This window comes from Argiope bruennichi, chromosome X1 (assembly GCF_947563725.1).
Source record: "Argiope bruennichi chromosome X1, qqArgBrue1.1, whole genome shotgun sequence".
Lineage (NCBI taxonomy): Eukaryota > Metazoa > Arthropoda > Arachnida > Araneae > Araneidae > Argiope > Argiope bruennichi.
This window is the reverse complement of record NC_079162.1, coordinates 40,928,222-40,949,731: the sequence shown is the minus strand read 5'-3', so window position 1 is coordinate 40,949,731 and position 21,510 is coordinate 40,928,222. Positions and strand designations below refer to the sequence as shown.

Genomic DNA, 21,510 nt, shown 5'->3' with positions numbered 1-21,510 from the left:
CAGAACACTCGTCTGTTACTTCTAATACATCAAATCAAATGTTGTCTGGAATATAAGTGGGTTAAAATATACCTTTTAAAATAACTTTTTATATTTATTTTACAAACCGGCATTGTTTATTTTTTACTTCTCTTTTTAGAATGAAGGCTTATATTCTTGACATTTTGAGGCCATTCTTTTTAATAAGTATCCAAATTTCCATTTTCTAAATTAGTACCTTGTCAAACCTAGCCTCAAGTATATATAATTCATACGAACTCGGTGGCGCACGAAACTTAAGAATTAGTAATTCGGAAATTTTTTTTTGTTATCTTATGGACGTTAACATGTCACCCACGTGTGTACAGCATGCACACAACTGAAGTGGAAGCAAAATTAATTTTAAATGGTAATCAACCGGTTCGAGTTAGCGAATATGCTGTTTGAACTTTGGAATTTCAATCGTGCATCTCCTGGGGAGGTTAATAACCAGGTAGGCAAAGAAGAGTTAGGTCCGAGAGGGCAGTTTAAAGAATGCATCTCTTTGCATTCTTATGCTTATGAAATAGTAATTAAGTTTCTAGTTCAAACCGGACTAAAGTGTAAAAACTAGCCTTTCAAATCACTCCACGGAGATGAAATTTGTTTTCTTTTATTTTAATGTTCATAAAGATAATTCATATATTGCATTTTTTTAATTAATCTGACTAAATTGAGACCATTATAGTTAGTAAGTTATTATAGAAAATTATTTAATGGCAATGTATTTTTATACAGCATCTTACAGGATTTAATATATATTATATTAACTTACTGTATTAGGATTGACTTTATAAAAAAAATTAAAGATTTTGTAACGACACTTTAAAAAATAATGCAACCTATGCGCAGCGCAAGATATTTATTAAGATTTACGCCTGACCCAGAAACCACACCTTTTAGCGGAAACGCGGATTTCACGATTTCAGCATCGAATTTTAACATTCTTGTAACCGAATAATTTTCTTTATGTAATAATTCTACAATATTTCAACCACTTTTATAAAAAGTGTGCTCATTTTATTTTTCAATTAATCATATTTTGATTCGCAGTGTTTATATTTGGTCCATTTCATTATTTTATGCCATTGATTGGCGCAGTATGGCCTATCTTGGTCCTTGTGCCATAAAACAATGAATCACTCACTCATTATTTTATGCAGTTCATTTTTTTTCTTCCAAGTTTGTCAAGTCTTGAACACTCTATCTATATTGAACGATACTTTTATAAGCCCTTCAACTGTCATGCCTAAATGTTGTATATTTATTGAATTATAGTATTAAAAAATTATTAGCTAAAATTATGCTCCTAGATGTTATAGCCTGATACAAAAATTGGGTGGAATCTCTATGCATTTCAAGGATCTGAACACATTCCCAAAATCTGCTCTCTGGTTTAACAGTTAATACTCCTACTGCGATTTATTTAGTTGAAATCCCTATTTAAACGTATATTTTACAAAAAGCACAAATATTTTAAAAACGAAGATATTTTCTTTTATATGCTCCCTGTTAACATCATGATATAATTCAACTCTGAAATAATAATAATAAAAAAAAAATAAACATACTAGTCCTCAAAAATCGCGGCATGCAGCAGAAAATGGACTAACTTTCAACCCTTGGAAATCTTGGGATAAGCAGTGGTGGAGGGTTAAAAAGTTCGTCTATATATTCCATTTAAATTTCCATATTTTTATTCCATAAACACATCTTATTATAGTAGGTTAGAATACCAAGAAGACCAATGCCTTCCAATACAATATTCTTTACAAATAAATATTATTTGAATTGTTTATATGTCTAAGTAATGAAAAAAATACTTTAGGGAATATAGAGATATAAATGAAATTATGAATAGATTTTCATTATCTCAGCATTCAGGCTCATACAACTGTCGTATCTGCTAGTCATTAGTTTCACTGCTTTTAGGTAGCTAATCTGTAGTGACTCTAATTACTCTATACATCGTTCCATTGCCTTGTACTTCTTATCGCTGCGTTTGCTATAAATATAGTTGCTACTAATGATAGAAGGCAAGAATAGTTAACTACTCAAATCATAAAAACTGAATTTTGCCTTGGAAGGATTTGAACAATTTGTATCGGTGGTGGGATCCAGCTGCTACAATTGTTGCTAAATCCTTCACTTCAAAATCATTTTTAAAATTTTGTCAAGTCAATAATTTGAAACTTAACCCAAAGCTTAAACCAAAAGAAATCTATTATTTAAATCAAATATATCTTAATAGAACTCTGACTTTGCCTGGAAATTTTTAATTAGTAATTTTTACGCAACTAGATACTGTCTATTCTAGTGGTTCTTAAAATTCTGCTTGTGTAACCCTTTTCAGGCCGCCACAAAATTTGGCGATCTCACCTTTCTACAAAAAACTTGTCCCAATTCCAAAATTGAAAAGTAATAAATTTTAACATGATGCTACACGATGTTTTTTTTTTTTTTTTTCTTTACAGCAGAAGTTGTGCAATGCTTTATGAATGAATGTAAGGAAGGCAGAAAATACTTAAAAATAAGTTCTTTAACATCTTTACAAAACATCAGTTGTTTAGTAAAAATTTCATTGCTAAACTTTCTATTTTTAAAAATGTACTAATTGTACAACATTTTACCAATTGCTTAATATTGAAAAATCGGAATAGAAAGGGCAGTTTGAAAGATTTCATGACCCCACTTGGTGCCACTACCACAGTTTCAGAATCCCTATTTTATTATACCTATAATTTAAGCGATTAGTCGCTGACAGGCTTAGATTTCCATTTGTCTATTTCACTTAAATAGACTGATTCAAACGCTGCCGCCATTCCGTTAAAAAAATTGCTTAGACTAAAAGAGAATGCTAGTCACACTTCTTCCAGCAACGGGTCTTGATAAGTTTAACTTCCTTGTCGTCATTTACTTTTTTTTATCTCCTTTTCTCATCTGAGTGAAGGAGAGTATGGTAATTTTTCACTACCATATCACTTCTGAAAACAAGAAAAAGCAACTCTGAATGATATGTGTTTTGGCTTCTTTCGTTGGGTTTTCCAGGCTCAAAAAAGCTTGAGACTGGCTAGAAAAATATGGATGTTAAATGCTCCAAGACTTTATAATATGTTTTGGTAAATTATGATTCCTATTTATTATGTGCGAGGTTTATCTAAAGGCTACAATAAAGTAAAAAAAAAATATAAAAGAATTGAGCCCCGGGTTTCATATAAACACACAGCTGTCCTTAAATTAAAAGTGGACTTTCATTTCAAGTGAAATTTTGGTGCAATTTATTTTTTAGAACTTCGAAGTGTAGAAATTGAAATAGTCAACATTTCAAAGAATTGTATACAAATAGAAAGAAATGAGAACAGAAAAGAAGACGTGAAAATAATGCTATTTTCTGAATTCCCTTGCTACTGAAGTAGAGCCATTTTTTCCCGATGTGGTAAATTACTATTTAAAGATCCAAATATAAGTACCTACATTGGTAATATTAGAATAAATAATATAGCGGTTATCTGTTGTAAAACATATATTTATTGTGAAGCCAAAAGATTTTTTTTGCGTAGTAATAGAACATTTAATTCAAATTATTAAAAAAATGGATAAACATTTTTTATAACTAATCAAAATAAACCTAGTCGTAAAAGCCTGATTCCATTACGTTATTTTGTATTGCTTAAAATACAAATTAAATGTTAAAAATAATAGAAACGCAAATAGGTAAAATTATTAAGATTTTTGGGATTGAAGACGCAAAGTTCTTCCAGTTATGAAAATTCATTCAGAAGTTGCCTCATGTAACTTTCGAAGCTCTCTTGTCATTAACACTGCAGGCGGGAGATCGATCCCAATCCGAAGAAGAATCACTAGAGATTTAGTTATCTATATTTGCAATCCCAATAAAACCATTTTCTCTTGCTTTTCCTATTTATATGCCATTCCTTTAAGGCCACAAACAGATTTTAAAGTAGTAATGAGCTGCATCTTATAAACAGTTGTAAGTCTTGTTTCGACGAGAATCAAAATTTTGATCAAATATAATAGATTTTTCACAACTAAACTGTTGTTATAGGATGTGAATACTTTTTCTTACCTTCAGTTATTAAGCTTCAAACCTAAGATTATTCAAATCTCAGGAAGGAAATATCCATAAATTAGAAGAGAATAAATAAATTTCTGGAAAAGTTGCAGGACGTGTTATAGCTTTGTAACCGTAATAGAGGAGTCTCCTCCTAAATTACATACAATGTAAAGGACCCAAGTATCTATAATAATTTTAATCTATTGTTTGTTTAATAACAAGTTATACAATATATTAAAACTATTCTTAAACTAATCGCTCATATATTAATCCACTCGTTAAAATAATGGATTAAATAGATAATATTTTATCCCCTTATCTTACTTGTTATGCAGTTTAACGAATTACTGTTTAATTTTTGAATATATAATATTTAGCATTCAGGATTTTTTTAATCAGTATTGTTAAATTCTGGATAGCTCAACTAAAGAGAGCAATATGGAGATAGCAGTTTTACTTCGTAAAAACATAGTTTTTTTAAGTAGTAAAATTACGGAAAGTGGAAATAATGAGTTCGTGTAATGTTTTCCAATTTATAAAAAGAATATATTGATTAAATAAAGCGTATATGCGTTAAGTAAATCATTTTTTTACAGCATTATAACATTTCAATAATTTTAAAGAATTTCTGTTGCAAATGTACGTGTAAAAATAGCTAAAAAATAGTAAAGAAAAGAAACCATCTTCATATTCAAGATCTGTCATAAATACATTATCAAATAAGTTTATTAGAAACACAAAACCATCGTACGTTTTTTACTTTCTCGTACATGAAGTATAGAGGAAATATTGTAATCATCAAAACATTCGAACTCGAGATTTTGATGAATGTTCAAGTTTCACACTTCCCCCGAGTCCAAAAAACGCATTTTTGTTATTATGTCTGTCTATGCTGCTTGAACACAATAACTCAGAAACGTTTTGAACTAGATTGCTGAAATTTGGTATATGGAATTACGACCAAATGTGTAGATTTTTGTCAAATTTTGTATGAAATATATTCACAGGTTTCGTTTACAACATGAAATCGATTACCACAAAAAGCAAAGAGCTAGATAAATAAAATTTAGTGCATACATTTCGCAAATATACACACCTATCAAATTTTGAACCAAATCTTACTAAGGTTTGATCATCTGTTGATTTCAACTTTTGCTTACTTGTAAACACAATAATTCATAAACTTAATGACTTAAATCAATGAAATTCGATATCCTGCGACTACAACTGCAGTTTTGCGTCACATTTTGGTGTCAATCAGTCTGCAGAAAGGTGTCCAAAGTACATATTTTCGCGATAGATTCAGTAAAAATGCTAGATTCACGCCAAAGATCTATATTTCCTATCCGTCATTCACCAATGTCATACAACGTATTCTCGGTCTTACCGAAAGGTCCCCAATTTTATGCAGAGCGGGAAAATAAGACCTTGAATGAAGAATCTGCGAGAAAGATGCGGTAAGACCATTCCCAGTGTTTTAATTTATTTCGAGCTAAAAAAAAATCAGGTTCTATATGAATAAAATAAAACGCTGATGTGATAAAACGAAATTTATCAGATCCTTTCTTTTGAAAACGACCATTATGTTTATGAATTGTTGTATCGATTTCTTCAACTTGGGTTTAACAAGCCTTAATTAAGTTCTTCCAAAATTATCCTTAGACTTTCACTCAGTCTTGCCGGTTTTTAATCGATATTTGAGTACTCGTATGCCATTTCTAATCTCAGCTAATTTCCTTTCTCGTAATATTTTTGATGAATGGAAAAATAATTACGCTCCCTTTCAGTTACTGAAACTCGTCTGTAGTAAATGTTCCAGTCCAGTCTACGCGAGATTGCTGATTGCGTCAATTTGCAGCTGCTGTTTGAAGAGCTTTCAGCTTTCTATTTGCTTCAGAGACAGCAGTTTTCACTTCCGACAGGTTTTCGACATCCTAATAGAACGGCGGCTTTTCTAGAGACAAAGCAAGTCTGTCTGAGATATAATCAGAAGGCAGTTTCTTTAAAGATATCTAATATTAGCCTTATCTACAAATCATAGCTGTTTATACACCAAGTGAAGTCTTACTATAATTAAATTATGTGTACCGCCGGTAAATTCCTTAAATGTAAATAGATTTCGCTATTTATTCTTCCCCCCACAGGCAGCTTAGAAATCTTGTCTCCATTAATCCTTGGTTTGTTTTTTTCGGGGCGGGGGGGGAGGTTGTGTTATAGCGTTTCATATAAGTAGCTTCACCCTACATTTCTAATATATTTAATCATATTCCTGAGCTTTGCATGTCAGTTTTGGTTCAAAAGATTTTATTTAGTATAAGACACAACGAGAAATTTAGTGTTAAATGCGAACATATAGCATTGACGTATAGATACAATTTATTTTTCGTTTCAGTATATTTAATTCCTGTATAATTTTGTAACTGGGACATAAACATTGCATGGTATATCTTGCGAATAAAATTCTTTAATTTATGGACACTTTGCATAAGAAATTTTGTTCTGTGAGATAAATAAACTATCAAAAGTATAATTTTTTATAACCATTGTTTTCATTTCCTTAATGCAGAATATGCTCATGAATTCAGCAGAAGTTCGAAATGGATATCATGATCAGAAACAAATTGTTGGAACAATCTAAATAAAATATATAATCCTTAAACCAGGCAAAGATCGCTTGATATTAATTCATCAGTATTAAAGCAACAAAATATTAAAAGTTCAAAGAATAATTTCGCATTTGGAAATATTTTAAATATATTTCCATATAAGAACTTTAAAAAAAGAGCTGTTATACAATTCAATTTTATAATTTATGAATATGTTAATGATCTATTATATGTCTATTTAATCGCTTCCTTAATTTTGCTAATGATATTTAAGCGTTTGTTTCGAAATTTAATAGTTTTACCATCATGTAATAAATATGGTTTTTAATGACTAGGTACTACAGTGAAACCTTTTCTATTAAAAAGCAAATTGGCACTGTCTAATCTTGAAAATGATAATAAGTACTTCCATCAAATATTTTACATGTAGAACCTCTTGTTATGCTGGGTTTTCCTGTAATTTTTGTCTAACGTTTACTTTATTTTAAAGTAGCACTTAGAAATAATAATAAAATAATTCCGCCCCTCGATTTAGCAATTTTAAAGTTTTTCCCAGGTGCGTTAGCTAACCTTTTCCGCCCATAACATAACCACATCCGCTTGATTTTGGTTCCTATTAGACTTGCATTATAAAGTGGCCTCAAATGTTTCGACACTTAATTATTACGTTGAGAACCACTTCATCTATTATTCATCAAATACAACATCGTAAAATACCTTCATGCTTTTAACAAAGCTGCTTAACATACAACATTGAAATATAATTCATAAATATTACCACTTTTGCATTAACGCTTAAAAATGCGTGAATTGCTTTAAAATTTTATTATATAACGTCCTTGACATACATAGAATATAAAAGATTTTCAAATTACGATTCAGAGTATGAGCAGGAAGTTTTTAAGAATAACTGACAACTTCCCTCACATCTGAGCCCCTGTGAATCGTACTTTGATTCTAGTCTATTTGAATGAAACCTGAAAGGAAAAACGCTCTCTGCAGCAAGCATCAACTCATCTTATTAAGACGTGACAAAATTATTGTTCCTTCTTTCATTCATGAATGAAAACACTCATGTCTGCTAATCTTTATAGTCTGTAACTGCGATGCATAACAAGTGTGGTGCACCTGTTTGACTCATTAGGTAGCAAGTTTTATGATTCAGGGTTTCAGCATTTTTTTTTTTTTTTTTTTTTTGCCCATGCTGATTATGTTGACAGTTCTGTTAGGAGGTAAAATTTGGTCTTAATGATACGCGTGACGTTGAAAGATTTCAATATGTGGGGATCCTCACGAAACTATTATTCATTCTAATCGCTGCCGTTTTTATTTCTCAGCATGTTACTTTAATGTATTTCTTAACTGTGATATTTAAATACTTCTTGTTTTTTATCGATATTTTAAGAAAGCAGTAGCATTAAAATATAGTATAGCAGAAACATTAAAATATAAAATCTGAGAGGAGTTGCACGAAGTTATTGCTCGTTCTAATTGTTACACTTGGAAACAAACAATAAAAACCGAATTCTTTTCTTAATTAGAATATTCAGAGGATTCTTGTTTCTCTATTAATATTTTAAGAAAGCAATAGTATTAAAATGTATTGCAGATTTCAAGCTGAGAAGAGCTGCTCGAAGTTATTGTTTATTCTAATTGTTACACTTGAAAAAAAAAGTGCCACCTGAATTATTTTCTTAATTAAAATATTCAGAGGATTCTTGTTTCTTTATAGGAGTTGTAAAGTATTTTTTTCGTTAATAGTGCTGCTTTTCTAATCTTTTTTTATCCTCAGTTGTAGCAGAAATTTATAATTAAAATGATTAGGATTAATGGTTATTTTTAACCTTTAAGATGTTTTGTTTAATTTCAAAGTTTTTGTATCCTTCCAGTTTTTCAGAATATGATAATCACTAAAAGCTCTATTTTTTACAACTTTTTGTAAATATATATATATATTTTTTAAATTAACACTATGTCGCCTGATGACACCATGGTAGCGTGTTGCAAAAACTATCGGTCGAATGACGAAGACGCCACACTGGTGTCACACGAATTTTATGATTTTTTTTTGTTTTGATTATTTACTATGAATTATTATTTAAATTTTTAAACTATTTTTAATTATTTTATTTTTATTATTTGGTATTATAATTTACATTAGAAAAATTATTATTTTAATTAATTATTTATGAAATTAAAAATTATGATCTCCCGAAAGCCTCGAAAAACCACCAACGATATAAGTCCTTTCAGAGCAAAAAGAAGAAAAAAAATCTGATTAAATGTACGGACCACACAATGTTAATAATGGAATAGCATGAAATTTTCCGATAAAATAATATATAAATGATATTAATATTAAAATATGAAATTGTAAATTATTTTTAAAAGATATTTTTGATTTTACCTCCTATAAAAAAAACTGTCAAGTTAAACAAGATTTACAGGAATCATCTACTTTTCTGGTATCATTTTTTTCGTATATTGGTTTTGATGCTATTTCTTGAGTTTTTAAAGGTTTTACAAAATTAAAAAATTAAAAGTGCTCGTTTATTTATTAAAAGTGCTCGGCCGAACACTCGCATAAGACGAGTGTTCGGCCACACTCGCTGTACTTTGTAAAAGATAGGGAAGCGTACAGAGTAGCTCGCCATGTACGATAAATGAGTAACAAAGAGCATTCCTTTACGTTCGTCATATTAAATGTCATTGGCAATTTGTTGAAAATTTTTTTGAACAATCTTACTAATTTAAGTCACGTTCATCTGCCGACGTTAAATTTTTGAAAATAATTATTTAAATAGCTCTCGCTAACTATATTTATAAGTAACCGTAGCGGATATGTTAATACCAATTAATCATAAAATATATTTCTAAGAGTCACTTTCATTTACTTATGTGTAACTATTGAAAATAGTAATGTGTAATAAATATGATTGTTCAGCACAGAGGAGAATACAGTCAGAAGGAGTGGATATCAGTATTGAGATTACAATGGCAAGAGCTAAATAAAGTTTTTATGAGCTTACTGAAATTGCAGTAAACTTTAAACAGCATTCCTTTATAAAAAATGTAGAAAAAATTTGTCAATGTTTCGGTGTTGTCTCAAACACTAGTTACCAGGAGCGAAATAATACTTTCTCTAGGAAATATTTCTTGATAGCTCTCGACGAGTGTGATTTTGATAATATTATTATAATATTGCGGAACGAATTCGAGTATTATAATTTATTATAAGTTCAGCGCTTGTGTGAAAGAGTGCATAATATAGCATTGGAAATTACCAGTAAGCTGTTCATAGCCAAGAGGAACGAGTTACAATAAATCACCAATTAATAATAAACTTTTTCTTAGCTTTTTAAAGATATATAATATTTGAATTGAATTAACTATAATGATGAATTGAGGTTATGATAAATTATATTTTATTTCTTTTCAAATGAATCAAAACATTATGAATAAGATATTTCCATCATATAGCATTAATGCGCTATTAACCTTGTAAACAAAATTTATGGTTGCTATTTCCTGGAAATACAAGTTTTATATTGGCTTGATATAAAACTAATACTAAAACCAGTAATTTTCAATAAATCATTTTCTGCTTTTGATGAACAACCTGTTGATCAGGAATACTAGTTTCGTATTATTTCACCTTAATGTATCCAGATGTTTACAATTTTCTCTTAATACTGAAGAAATTTTTATTGTTTTTAAAATGGTTTATTTAAAATAGAAGATTATTCTTAAAAGGATAGCATATAGCTTTTAAAAGTTCTAGCATTTTTTAAATAAATTTATTTTGCTTTTCTTTAAATTATTATGATATCGAATGGTTTCATTTTGACATATAGTATATAGTTAAAATAATTTGAACTACACAATATTCTAGAAATTGTAGTAATTGTCTTACATGAGGTGTGGGGTTTGGAAATTATAAAAAATACTGATAATTCTTATTAAAGTATATCTTGTTTTCGATTTACACGACATGTAGATTGAAATCATATTTTTCAAATTAACTTTTCACTTCGAAAATAGATACCTGGTATATTTAAAAAATTTATATTGAATCATCATACTTTTTCTAATGTTTTGAAAAATTATTAGAAAACTATTATAGTATTTTCTAATAAATATTTATTCATTAAAAAAAGACTATTATAAGACTTTGATCATATTTAACTAAAATTCAAGTACTGTATAAATAAGCGCGCATTTGTTCAAGAATGAAATTTTTCAGTTTGTATCCTTTGACGAGGATTATTATCCTTTGACGAGGATTATTATCCTTTGACGAGGATTATTATCCTTTGACGAGGATTAGACGAGTTTGTTCAACAACTGTTTTTCTCTTTGACATTTCATTTGCGCCGATCTCCATGGTCCAGTCGCCCTTCCCCTTGGTTACAGAAATAATAATAACTCTTAACACAACACCACGACTTCTTTTCTAGAGCTCATGTAACCCCTTTACGGTTTGGTATAGATGTAGGTGGACATTATTAAAAAACAAAGAAAAAAACTACACTGCAATCAGCTGGAAAAAAAGCATACAAATGACAAAATAGGAACACATATGATAACAAAAATGGTAAAAACGAGAATGAAAAATATCTGGAATACAATAAAACTGGATGAATAAACATGATTATGTACTGTATGAGTGAAAAAATAAAGTAATTATAAAAATTAGGTACTTGAGGAGACTTAAGGATATATTTTGAATAAAATGCGAGGAGTATTAAAATATTGCACTGAAAAACTGGTAGGTTTAATTTAATTGGAAAAATTCTCCATGATCAATTAACTAATAACAGAAACGTATATAACTTTAACGAAATACTAAGTCCTTTAAATAAAATAGTTGACTTGTTTGGATATGATCTCAATGTCGACCATACCAGAAAATATAATGTTTGCTCTCTATAAAGTATAACTTAATGAAGTCAAGATGAAAAACTTTCGACCGTATTCCAAAACCCATTATTAAATTATCATTTTTGTTACTTCGTGTGTTCTTTAATTCATTCAAACAGCGTTTCTTTGTTACTCCTTTGTTGTCCTGGCTACGTTTAAAAAAATTATTATTATTACTTTATACCTTTCCCAACAATATAAGCACCGAATTTTGAATCGCTCTATGTATTTGGAATTGTTTTGTCAAATAATGTCAATACTGCGTACTAGAATTTCTTAGCCACTTAGATTGAGTGTCTTGTTTATTTTTTACCAACAACTGAATGTCGTTTCAACAGTTAATGTTTAAAAGTTTAGCTTTACTTTCGATAAAAAAGACAGCGAAAAGTTAAAGCAATTTTTAATTGACTAATATGATTTTAAATATATCTTGAAAACGATATTTCAAAGATTAGATTAAAGGTACCTTGAAAAAATGACTACTCTGATTGTTAAAAGTTAAAGCATCTTGAATAGTTTAGTGATTCTTTTATTATGAATATACTCAGTCGTTATTTTCGTTTACTTTACTTTCTTAAAAAAAAAAAACTATTCTCATATATGTATACTATTTTTTTCCAGATGAGCACATGAACCATGAAAAACAAGAACCGTTGCTCAACCGTTTCGAATCAGATTCTCCATCCAACTCATCAGCACCTCATATCCGAAAAAAGCGGTCTGAGTCCCGAGAGCTACATTTGGAAGTATTGGTGGTGGCTGACAGTAAAATGGCTAGATACCATGGACCCAACTTAGATCATTACATTTTAACTTTAATGTCAACTGTAAGTTGAAAATGTAATATTCTTTTATTCACTTTAATCTTTACATAAAAACGTATCACTCTAGATTAAATTCATTTGGGAATCAGAATGAATAATCATTCTGATTCCCAAAATCAGAATGATTATTCTTCGAAGTGAGTACGATTATAGTACTTACTCCCTGGCTCTGACGAATTGGCGGATGTGACGTAAAAGTCACTAGACGAGTGTATTTTGATAAGTTAGAAGACGGGTGTCAATGAAAGTTTACCAGGTGTGGTAGTATTTCCTTCAAAACACGAGTTTAAAGATCTGTAAATGATGAAAAGCAAGGGAAAATATTTGCTCAACATATCCTTATTTATTACAACCGTATTATTTTTCCTGATCCGCACTCCGTTTTAATCTTTTCTCCCTCTCAATAAATGCATTCATCTGTTTTAGGCCGAAGGCCCGCAGCCAACCCGTCATAGCCGCGCTATACATGGAAGCATCGCCATTCCGCTTACCCCCTCAGGATTTGTCTGGGACAAATCCCGTGTAATCCCGAGTACTCTAATATATAAACTTGTTTCAACATCAATTTGAAACCTTTTGCTCTCCGATGTCGAATATGACACGTCATTCTGAAGGATGTACCGTTTGCACATTCTTGTTAGATGATTATTATTATAAAAGACATATAATAATAAAAACGTGTGCATTTCTCTTTTGGAGTTTGAACAACTTTTTATTTTTGAGCTTTTTAAACATTAAAATGAATCTTTACATTCACGTATGCATCATTTTATATCGCATGTATTTTGTTTGCAAATTCTTTAAGTTTGAATTTTTTCAAAAAGAATTCCTCGTATTTTTGATTAAGTACTGTTTTGGATAAATTTAAACCATAAACAGAGATCTTCAAAATTCGTTTTAATGCAAGAAGTTTTGAGTAATACTAGATGGACAGCAACGGCATTGATTATGGTCTGTGTGAGTTTTACAAATTTGTTGTACATTGTACATGCTTTAGTCATTTTCAGGATAAAAATTGGCTCTTGCCATTTTTTTCTATTAATATTAAAAATAGTTACTGAATGATGTTCTAGAAAAAAATATTGATTGAAATAATTATTAAAGGCTCTTAAATTTTAGTGCAGATAAATTATATTTTTTGAAATTTATAAAAAAGAATTATTGTCTACAATAGAAACAGAGTGACAGTGAGATTTTTTTTCTTTGATTGTTTTGATTATTTAATGAAAGAAAAATGCGATTTTATTTATTATATAAGCAATAAATATATAAATATAATATCTTGAATGAATGAAATTGAAAAGATATGTGGCATTTAATAATTTCTGAAAAAAATCTGACTTGTTCTCATTATTTTTCAGGTTGCCCTTATTTATAAGGATCCAAGTATTGGAAACCACATCAACATTGCCGTCGTAGATATTGTCGTCCTCAATGAAACAGCTGTTCGTATAACTTTACAATGTTCATTTTTCTTTCTAAGAAATAACTCTTTTAATGTTACATCTTATTCCTCTTTTACGACCGCAACATAAGTGGGTTTTTTCTTTCTTATCGAAATTGTATCTGGGTTATCTCCAAGTGCACTCAAGAATATAAACTATTTCCCTTTTGTGGATAACAAATACAAAATAACGGTATTGTAACTCAAACTAAATTCTGGGCCAGTTTAAAATTAAAGTTTCCCGTTTCGCTAGACGGTAGATAGGTTATTGCTGATGTGATTGGATGACTCAGTAGGAGTGTATTTTGAAAATGCCACAGCCTTAAACGTAAACATATGTAAGGACTAAAAATACATGTTTTCTCTGTTGATTTTCCATAAAATTTGTCTGATGACTTCCAGCGCTTTTGAAAGTGTTGTACATCAGCAAAAGTAAAAACCCTTTCGTTTTTCTGTTTCGCCGGTTTACTCAGAAATGCTGAAATCTGCTTAGACTCTCTTTTTCATCTCTCAAGATGAACTGACGCATTTTACTTTTTCGGGGTTAGGAGGTTTAAATGTACTGAGATTCGTGGAAATTGCTTACTGCTACGAAAATACTGAATATTGTTCTCATATATATTAAAATTTGCAGTAGCGCCGACTTTATAGAAGTGTGATGGTTTCAAAATCGAAGAATTATAGATTAGAGACCTTATCTTTTCAAAAGTCTTCTAATTGTATAATCTAATAATCGTCTAATTATCGCTGATTAGGAAAAATATACTCGTGTTTGTGTGATATGGAATTATGAAGAGAAGGGCAGTGTACGGGGCTCATCCTTATTTGACCAAGAATCGAAATTACGAAGCACATCCCCTCAAAAAACATTTGGCAGCTTCGAAAATAGCCGTTAACGAATATGCGTTAGACTTCTATTTTTAATCTGGAGTTAGATTTTCCCGAAGCTCGAAAAAAACACCCTGGAAATGAAAATATGTTTAGATTATTCTTTTTTAAGTTATAAAAATATTTTGAAATTCATTCAGGCCTAAAGAATAGAAGTTTTACAAATACCAAAGATTCTGACTTCTAAAAAAACACTAATCCTTGTTCCCAGATAATGACCCATGGATATTTTGATATGACTGGTCAATTCTTTTCCTTTGGTATTGCCTTCAAATCATATAGCTAATCTGATCATGATTGTATTTGTTACAAAGTAGCGTTTTTATTGTTATTTCAAATCGCAGCTTTCACTTTAAATGGAAAATTCTCTATATTCTTATTTGGATCAAAATAAAAAAAAATGTATAATATGTTAAACAAGATTTCACGTAGCCTATTTATGCTTCCTGTAGCTTTTTTTATATCGCCTATATTTCTGTTATTTTCGGATCATATTTTCTGTTTCTTTTAGGACAACGAAATAATTCATCATATTGCACCTATTACTCTCAGAAAATTTTGTCGCTGGCAACACAAGCACAACAGGGCTCACGATAGTGATCCCAAACATTATGACACTGCCATTTTAATCACAAGGTAAATATTTTTTGTAAATATATGTATGAAACTGCATCGTAATGTGACAGAATTTGTGTCAGTTGGAATTTATTTCTGTGAAAGCTGTAATTTACTATTTCTATTTTCGTTTCCTTATATATTCGTAACTTCGTAATATGAGACAGGTTAATTTAAAAGTACCAATAAAGTTAAATTAATTTAAAATAATAAATTATAGAAACTGAATTAAAAGCATAACATTAGTAATTGGTCAGTAATGCATTCTGATGTTTACAGAAAGTCGCAAAGAAAATATTTTACCTTCCTGACGAATTCGTATGTATTCGATGTTATCTGCGCGCTTTTTTCAATATTTTTATTTAACCACACTTAATAACCATAATGGAAGAACTTTATTGAAATCTACGAAAAGAGATAGGTATTGAAACTTATGCTATGAAACCAAGCTCATATCATTGTTTTTGTATGAATTCCTTCATTGCAGATATGCGTTATTCATCATTCCACTACTTAAAATTAAAGGCCTTTACCTGAATGAAATATGACATATTAGCATTCTGTCTTTTATATAGAATCGTTCTCGCCTTCTTTTTCCTCGCATAACTTGCTAATTTTAGCGTAGCAAATCCCTCAATTCACTGTCACACCCTTTTGTTGATGGATACAATTTACTGTCATGTCATTGTATAAAAGCTATGAGAAATCATGTTTATTTCATGTTCTGATCAATCCTAATCGCTTCAACAACTCAGTTTCGGCATGGATGGATGTACGAGACCTCGTTGAAGGCCATTTGGCGATTGTTTCAGTGTTAGTTGTCGGGTTTGGAGACGATTCATGTTTATACTGCGATAAGTTGTTGCGCAAGTTTATCGCAGATTATGTTATGTTCACTTGACATTTTCCAATTCTTGACATTAAGCATATTGCCACTTAATATATGCCTATTCTCATAGCAACTGACCAAAGTAACTGAACTGGTTTTGAGATAATTTTTTTTCCTAAGTGGATGTAAAAATATTGATTTTAATAAGAAAATATTCAATGAAATAACATTAAAAATAATCCAAAAAATTTTGTCCATTTCAACAAAGTCATCTTCACATACAGATATCTTCGTCTTTATGCGTGCATTTATCGACATTGGACCGAAGCGAGATAGAAGAATGGAGCTTAAAATTTTACCATGCTACAGTGTTACTGGCTAGAGGTTCGAATTTGAATAATCGTTTTCAACGATAACTCGATAGGCAGACATGTGAAGAATGTGCATGTACGTCATATTTATTGATGCGATAACCTTTCAAGGCAATAAATCTTTCTTCCATTCAAAATGGCCTGTCGTAGTTAATAATGGTGACATGGTTTTATCAGAATAAACAAAGGAAAATAGACTTTAATAATGTAAAATTATGATTATATATTAAATACAAATTATGAAATTTACTGAGAAAAACCGATAATATTATATGCGAATTTTCTAATCAAAGTCTACAGTCGATCGTTGTACGTTTAGTCTTAAAGGAATTGATACTTGAAAGCAATTGATGTAAAGACTTAATTTTTTTTTTTTTTTTTCTAAATTCTAATCTCTTTGTTCTTACTAATTTTAGCAAATTAAAACTTACAAGTATTTACAAAAAAAAAACAACCTCGATATACTGTAATATACAATGTTAATCAAAAGGCTTGAAAACATTATTTTGCAAATTGGAAGGAACATAGCGCTAAAACAGAAGTCCCAGTGAAGGTCACTGTCTCTCATCGTTTTTGTTTACGAATTGCAACAACCGGTAATAAAATACTTTTTTTCACAATTCTGAACTGAATGTAGCTATAATTAATACTTATCACTTGCATTTTTAAATTTATTTTTTTATTTAATTTGCTGTTGTAAATTGTTTTTTTTTATTTTGTAGGGAAGATCTTTGCCGATTCCCTGGTGCCTGTGATACACTAGGTAAGCTGTTTTAATATGTTTTCTATTCCTTTTACGTTAATTAATTTTAAATTAAATGGAAGCAATACATCTATAAATATATGTTTTTCAGTTTAGGGGAAATATCCTTTCTTGCAGATTTAATACATAATTTGGGTTTGAATCTACTTGTTTTGAATTAAATACTTTGTTCTCAATTTCCTCGGATCATTGTGTTTGGCCCTAATCAAGTGTTTAACATATTGTCTTAAAGCTAATGATTTTTTCCTATCCTTCTATCTCTTCTTGTAATTTCACAAGGAGAAAGTAATATTTTAAAGATATTTAATATTGTTTATTGGTTGAATAAAATGAAAAAATCGACATTAATAGAAAAAGGCGAGTACCTCGATAAAATTGCATTGCCAAGCTATGAGAAGCCGTAACAAAATAGCTCCCACACAATGATACAAATTCAAATTTTGAATACTATTAGAAATTATAAAAGAAAGGTATACGAGTATAATTATATATTTAAAAAAATTACATTCCAGGTTTATGCGATGTGCTAAGAAAAAAGTCCATAAATAATAAAATTATTTTAGATACAAAGAAGCATATTTTAAAGGTACCAGAGATTAGTTATTATAAAAAAAAATTTATGCCTAGAGTTTTTTATACCTAGCAATAATTTATTGTTGTACAAAATATGTAAATATTTATCCGTATTATTCGCGATTTTCGCGTTTCGTTTCTTAGTCTTTTTGTCAGGCTATTTTGGCTCGGGCTATTTAAATCGTGCCCTATTTTTTAAGGGTGGGGAGGGGAGTGACTATACATTAATCTACAAACTTATCGATCATTTCAAGAAAGAGCAGGATATAAAGGACTATCGGGTAGACTGCGTTGCTGCAGGTATACGCAATCCAGATACAAGCAAAACTAAATATGAGTATGTACAATTTTATCGACTTCTGGAAGTATTAGTGTAAAATTATACAAATATGGAACATATGAACTTTCTTTGTGGCATTTCAGATAATTTTCAAATGCAGGTTTAGTATATCGAAAAATTGATAAAAGTTTAGAGATTTTTAAAATATTTTTTTAACTATTCAAAATTTGAATTTGGGTTATTTATTCGGAACTATTTAATCTTGGTTTGTGTTTTCGAGACTCTTATGGCTTGGATTATCTTGACGGGTAATGAAAAAATATCATTCTTGAAACAATATCATAAATTGCCGTGGGTAACAGTTTTCTGTTTGTGTTCTAATATGCAAAATTATTTTTTAGAAATTCATTTGCGCTTTAATGAATATGAATTCTGTTTTGATTGGTGAGATTAACATCCATTTTGAAGGTATTCTAAAATTATTTGTAGATAAATATCGTTGTCAAATAACAAAGACGATATCTGGGACAACACCCACTTTTGAAACGTGCATAACACACCAGTGACAGGACGTTCAACCTTTCAAAACTAAAACCAACTGTTCACACCCGCGCCAAGTCAACGCATGCCTCTAAAATGGCGCAATAGTGCGCCAAAAACTGAGATTCATTTGATTTAACGCCTAGCGGTTCGTCGAACATTGCATTTCCTCAGGTTCAATTGCTCCACTACTAATAAAACGATCGTGATTGACCGGTCTAATATGGACCAGGCCTGCGCGACGGACTTTTGAGGGAATCGCGTTCCAAATTCGGGCTACTAAATAATTCATAATTCTATAAAAATATCATTTAAAAACGATTTTTTCCTGAAAAATAACGTTATTATTAAAAATTCTATGTTATAATAATGTTCCATGTTATATGTATTCTATGTTATATATTAAGTTCGTTTTTTATATATGCTTCTTAAAGTTAAACTTCTGAAACTTGCACTGTCTGTTTAATAAACCCAGTCAGTTTTTCAAGCTTCTTCAAAAATCTAAACCAGCTTTTTCTTATCTTTTGGATTCTAAATAAAGAGTATTCCCCGTTTCAAAGTTATAAAATGTTCATTAATTTATGAATATGATAATTTCTTTCTATGCTTACTCATTTACCTGTTGTACGCGCAATTTCGCGTTTAATATTATCTGTGTGATAATGGTCTGGAAATTTTCACCAAAAAATTGTCAAATATCTTTTAAAGCCATTCCCCTTGAGATGTTTAAAGATACTTGGGAAATACTGGGACAAAATGTCAACGCTATACATATTATACAAGTTTATAGTTGTTGCTGTTTAGGCGTTATTTCATCTACATTTTGTCCCAAATTTCATTTCAAAAGAATATAAAAATTAGGTGCGTTTCCAGAACTCTGATGGGCTATAACTACAATTCGGAAAGAAAGGAAGTGCTTAAGGAAAATTTTGACGTCAGTTCTCTTCTACAAATACTTTCTATTGAATGAGACATGCTGAGACATGATTCATTTGATCTACACTCCAATATTTCAAAGAAGTTTACTCACCCACTATAAATGTCCATATCTGATTAATTTAAGAAGCTTGGAACGTCATAAAAGATGTGAGACTGCGCTTAGAAACGTAAATAACATGAAAATGACGGAAGAAACTTGGAGCTAAATTGAAGTCTTCTGTCTTGACCCGGAATATAATAAAGAAACTAAAAAAAAAATGAAGTAATCTAAAACTGTAAGACCCTTAATTCTGACGATGGGCTAGTTTTACTAACTGAAATATCAAACTTGGATGCATTTCAAGAAAACTAGAATACGTACAATTTTCTTGTCATTGCAATTTTAATATAATGTACGTATGCCTCTGTCGTTACCAAGGAGCTAATTTCTCCATTAAGAATATTCACAGGATGCTAACGAGGAATTATATTATTTATCCTCAGAATTTTATCTTCACGTAATATAATTCATTTTATCTAATGATTTATATCCGCTTAAAAGTACAGATGATAGATGACGCGTAATAGGCACCATAAATGTGTTAAGTATTTTTATTTTTTATTTGCCCCAAATGATTCAATGTATAATTATGACATATTTATTTTGAAACATATGGATATTTTTAATACTAATAAATTAAAAAAACTCTTGTCATTATTAAAAACGACTTTGAAATTATTAAAATTACGCATTTAGTAAGAAGTTGAATTAGCCTAACAAAACGAAATGAATAAGAATAAATGAAACTCAAAGAAGGATATTATAAATATCTAATTAGATTTAAAGGTAGGTTTTTTTAGGAAAGCTTCTTGCAATTATTAAGTTAACCAGATTCATTATTTCATTATTATGAAAATACTTGCAATTATTAAGTTAACCAGATTCATTATTTCCTTAAACTGTGAATTGCCGAGTTATTTCGCAAATGCTATGATGCTGGTAACGACACCTGAGTACATGATTGCAATTTGAGACTCGATTTCGCCAATTATCAACTGTGAATGCTCCCTTGCTGAGCTTAATATTTGATCCCAAGTCAAATGTATTTACATTGCTGCGATTTAAAGATCGATCTCATTCTTGATAATCATTATCTGATCCTAATTTAGTATGACAAGTCCCATCTGCGGAAGCGGTCTCCCCTATTCTTTCTTGCTTATCCCCTAAAGATGTAATGAATACCAACTCCATGGCAAATTTGATTCAATGTTTTATATGGATCTATGCTCGAAAAGCTAAAACTTTATATCAAGCTTTATCAATTTCGCTCTTCACGTTTTGGAGTTTATCACCTTGATTTGTATTCGAACCGTTAAATTTCCTCCGAATGGAATTTGTTTAAAATTTGATAAAAATCAGCAAATGCAGTGTCAGGACCACATAATAAAACTCATCTGTCTAGCTCAAAATATTTTTGAATTATTGTATTCATAGAAGGCATGCCGGAGTCCTGGCATAGAGGTAGCGCGTCTTCCCTGTGATCTGGGCGTCCCGGGTTCAAGTCCCGGTTTGGGCATGGTTGTTCTTCCGTTGTTCTATCAGTGAGATGTGTGAATGTGCCCTCCTGTAAAAAGGGGTTGTGCAAGCGAATGAGTGATGCGTGAGTAGCAAAGTCGTACTCTTGGCCCTAGTTGGCGCTACTATAAAAACAAGAGACGCTCCCCCTCCGGCTTAAATCGCTGTCTTCGTAAAAGTGGGCTTGTCCGTGGCGAGTGCCATAAGAAACAGCATAGAAGGCATAGTTCCAAAAATTTGTTCTCCAGACTCGGCTTTAAAACGTAAAGA

The 21,510-nt window shown here is 30.3% G+C and overlaps 1 protein-coding gene across 1 annotated transcript in view; it reads left to right on the top strand.

Moving 5' to 3' along the window:
• LOC129958690 (A disintegrin and metalloproteinase with thrombospondin motifs 9-like) overlaps positions 1 to 21,510 on the top strand; it is a 241,905-nt gene that overhangs the window by 129,383 nt on the left and 91,012 nt on the right. The window contains exons 4-7 of the mRNA XM_056071336.1: positions 12,241 to 12,446; positions 13,805 to 13,888; positions 15,287 to 15,411; positions 17,313 to 17,353. Of these exons, the coding sequence (XP_055927311.1) occupies positions 12,241 to 12,446; positions 13,805 to 13,888; positions 15,287 to 15,411; positions 17,313 to 17,353 (456 nt within the window). The remainder of the gene's footprint in view (positions 1 to 12,240; positions 12,447 to 13,804; positions 13,889 to 15,286; positions 15,412 to 17,312; positions 17,354 to 21,510) is intronic.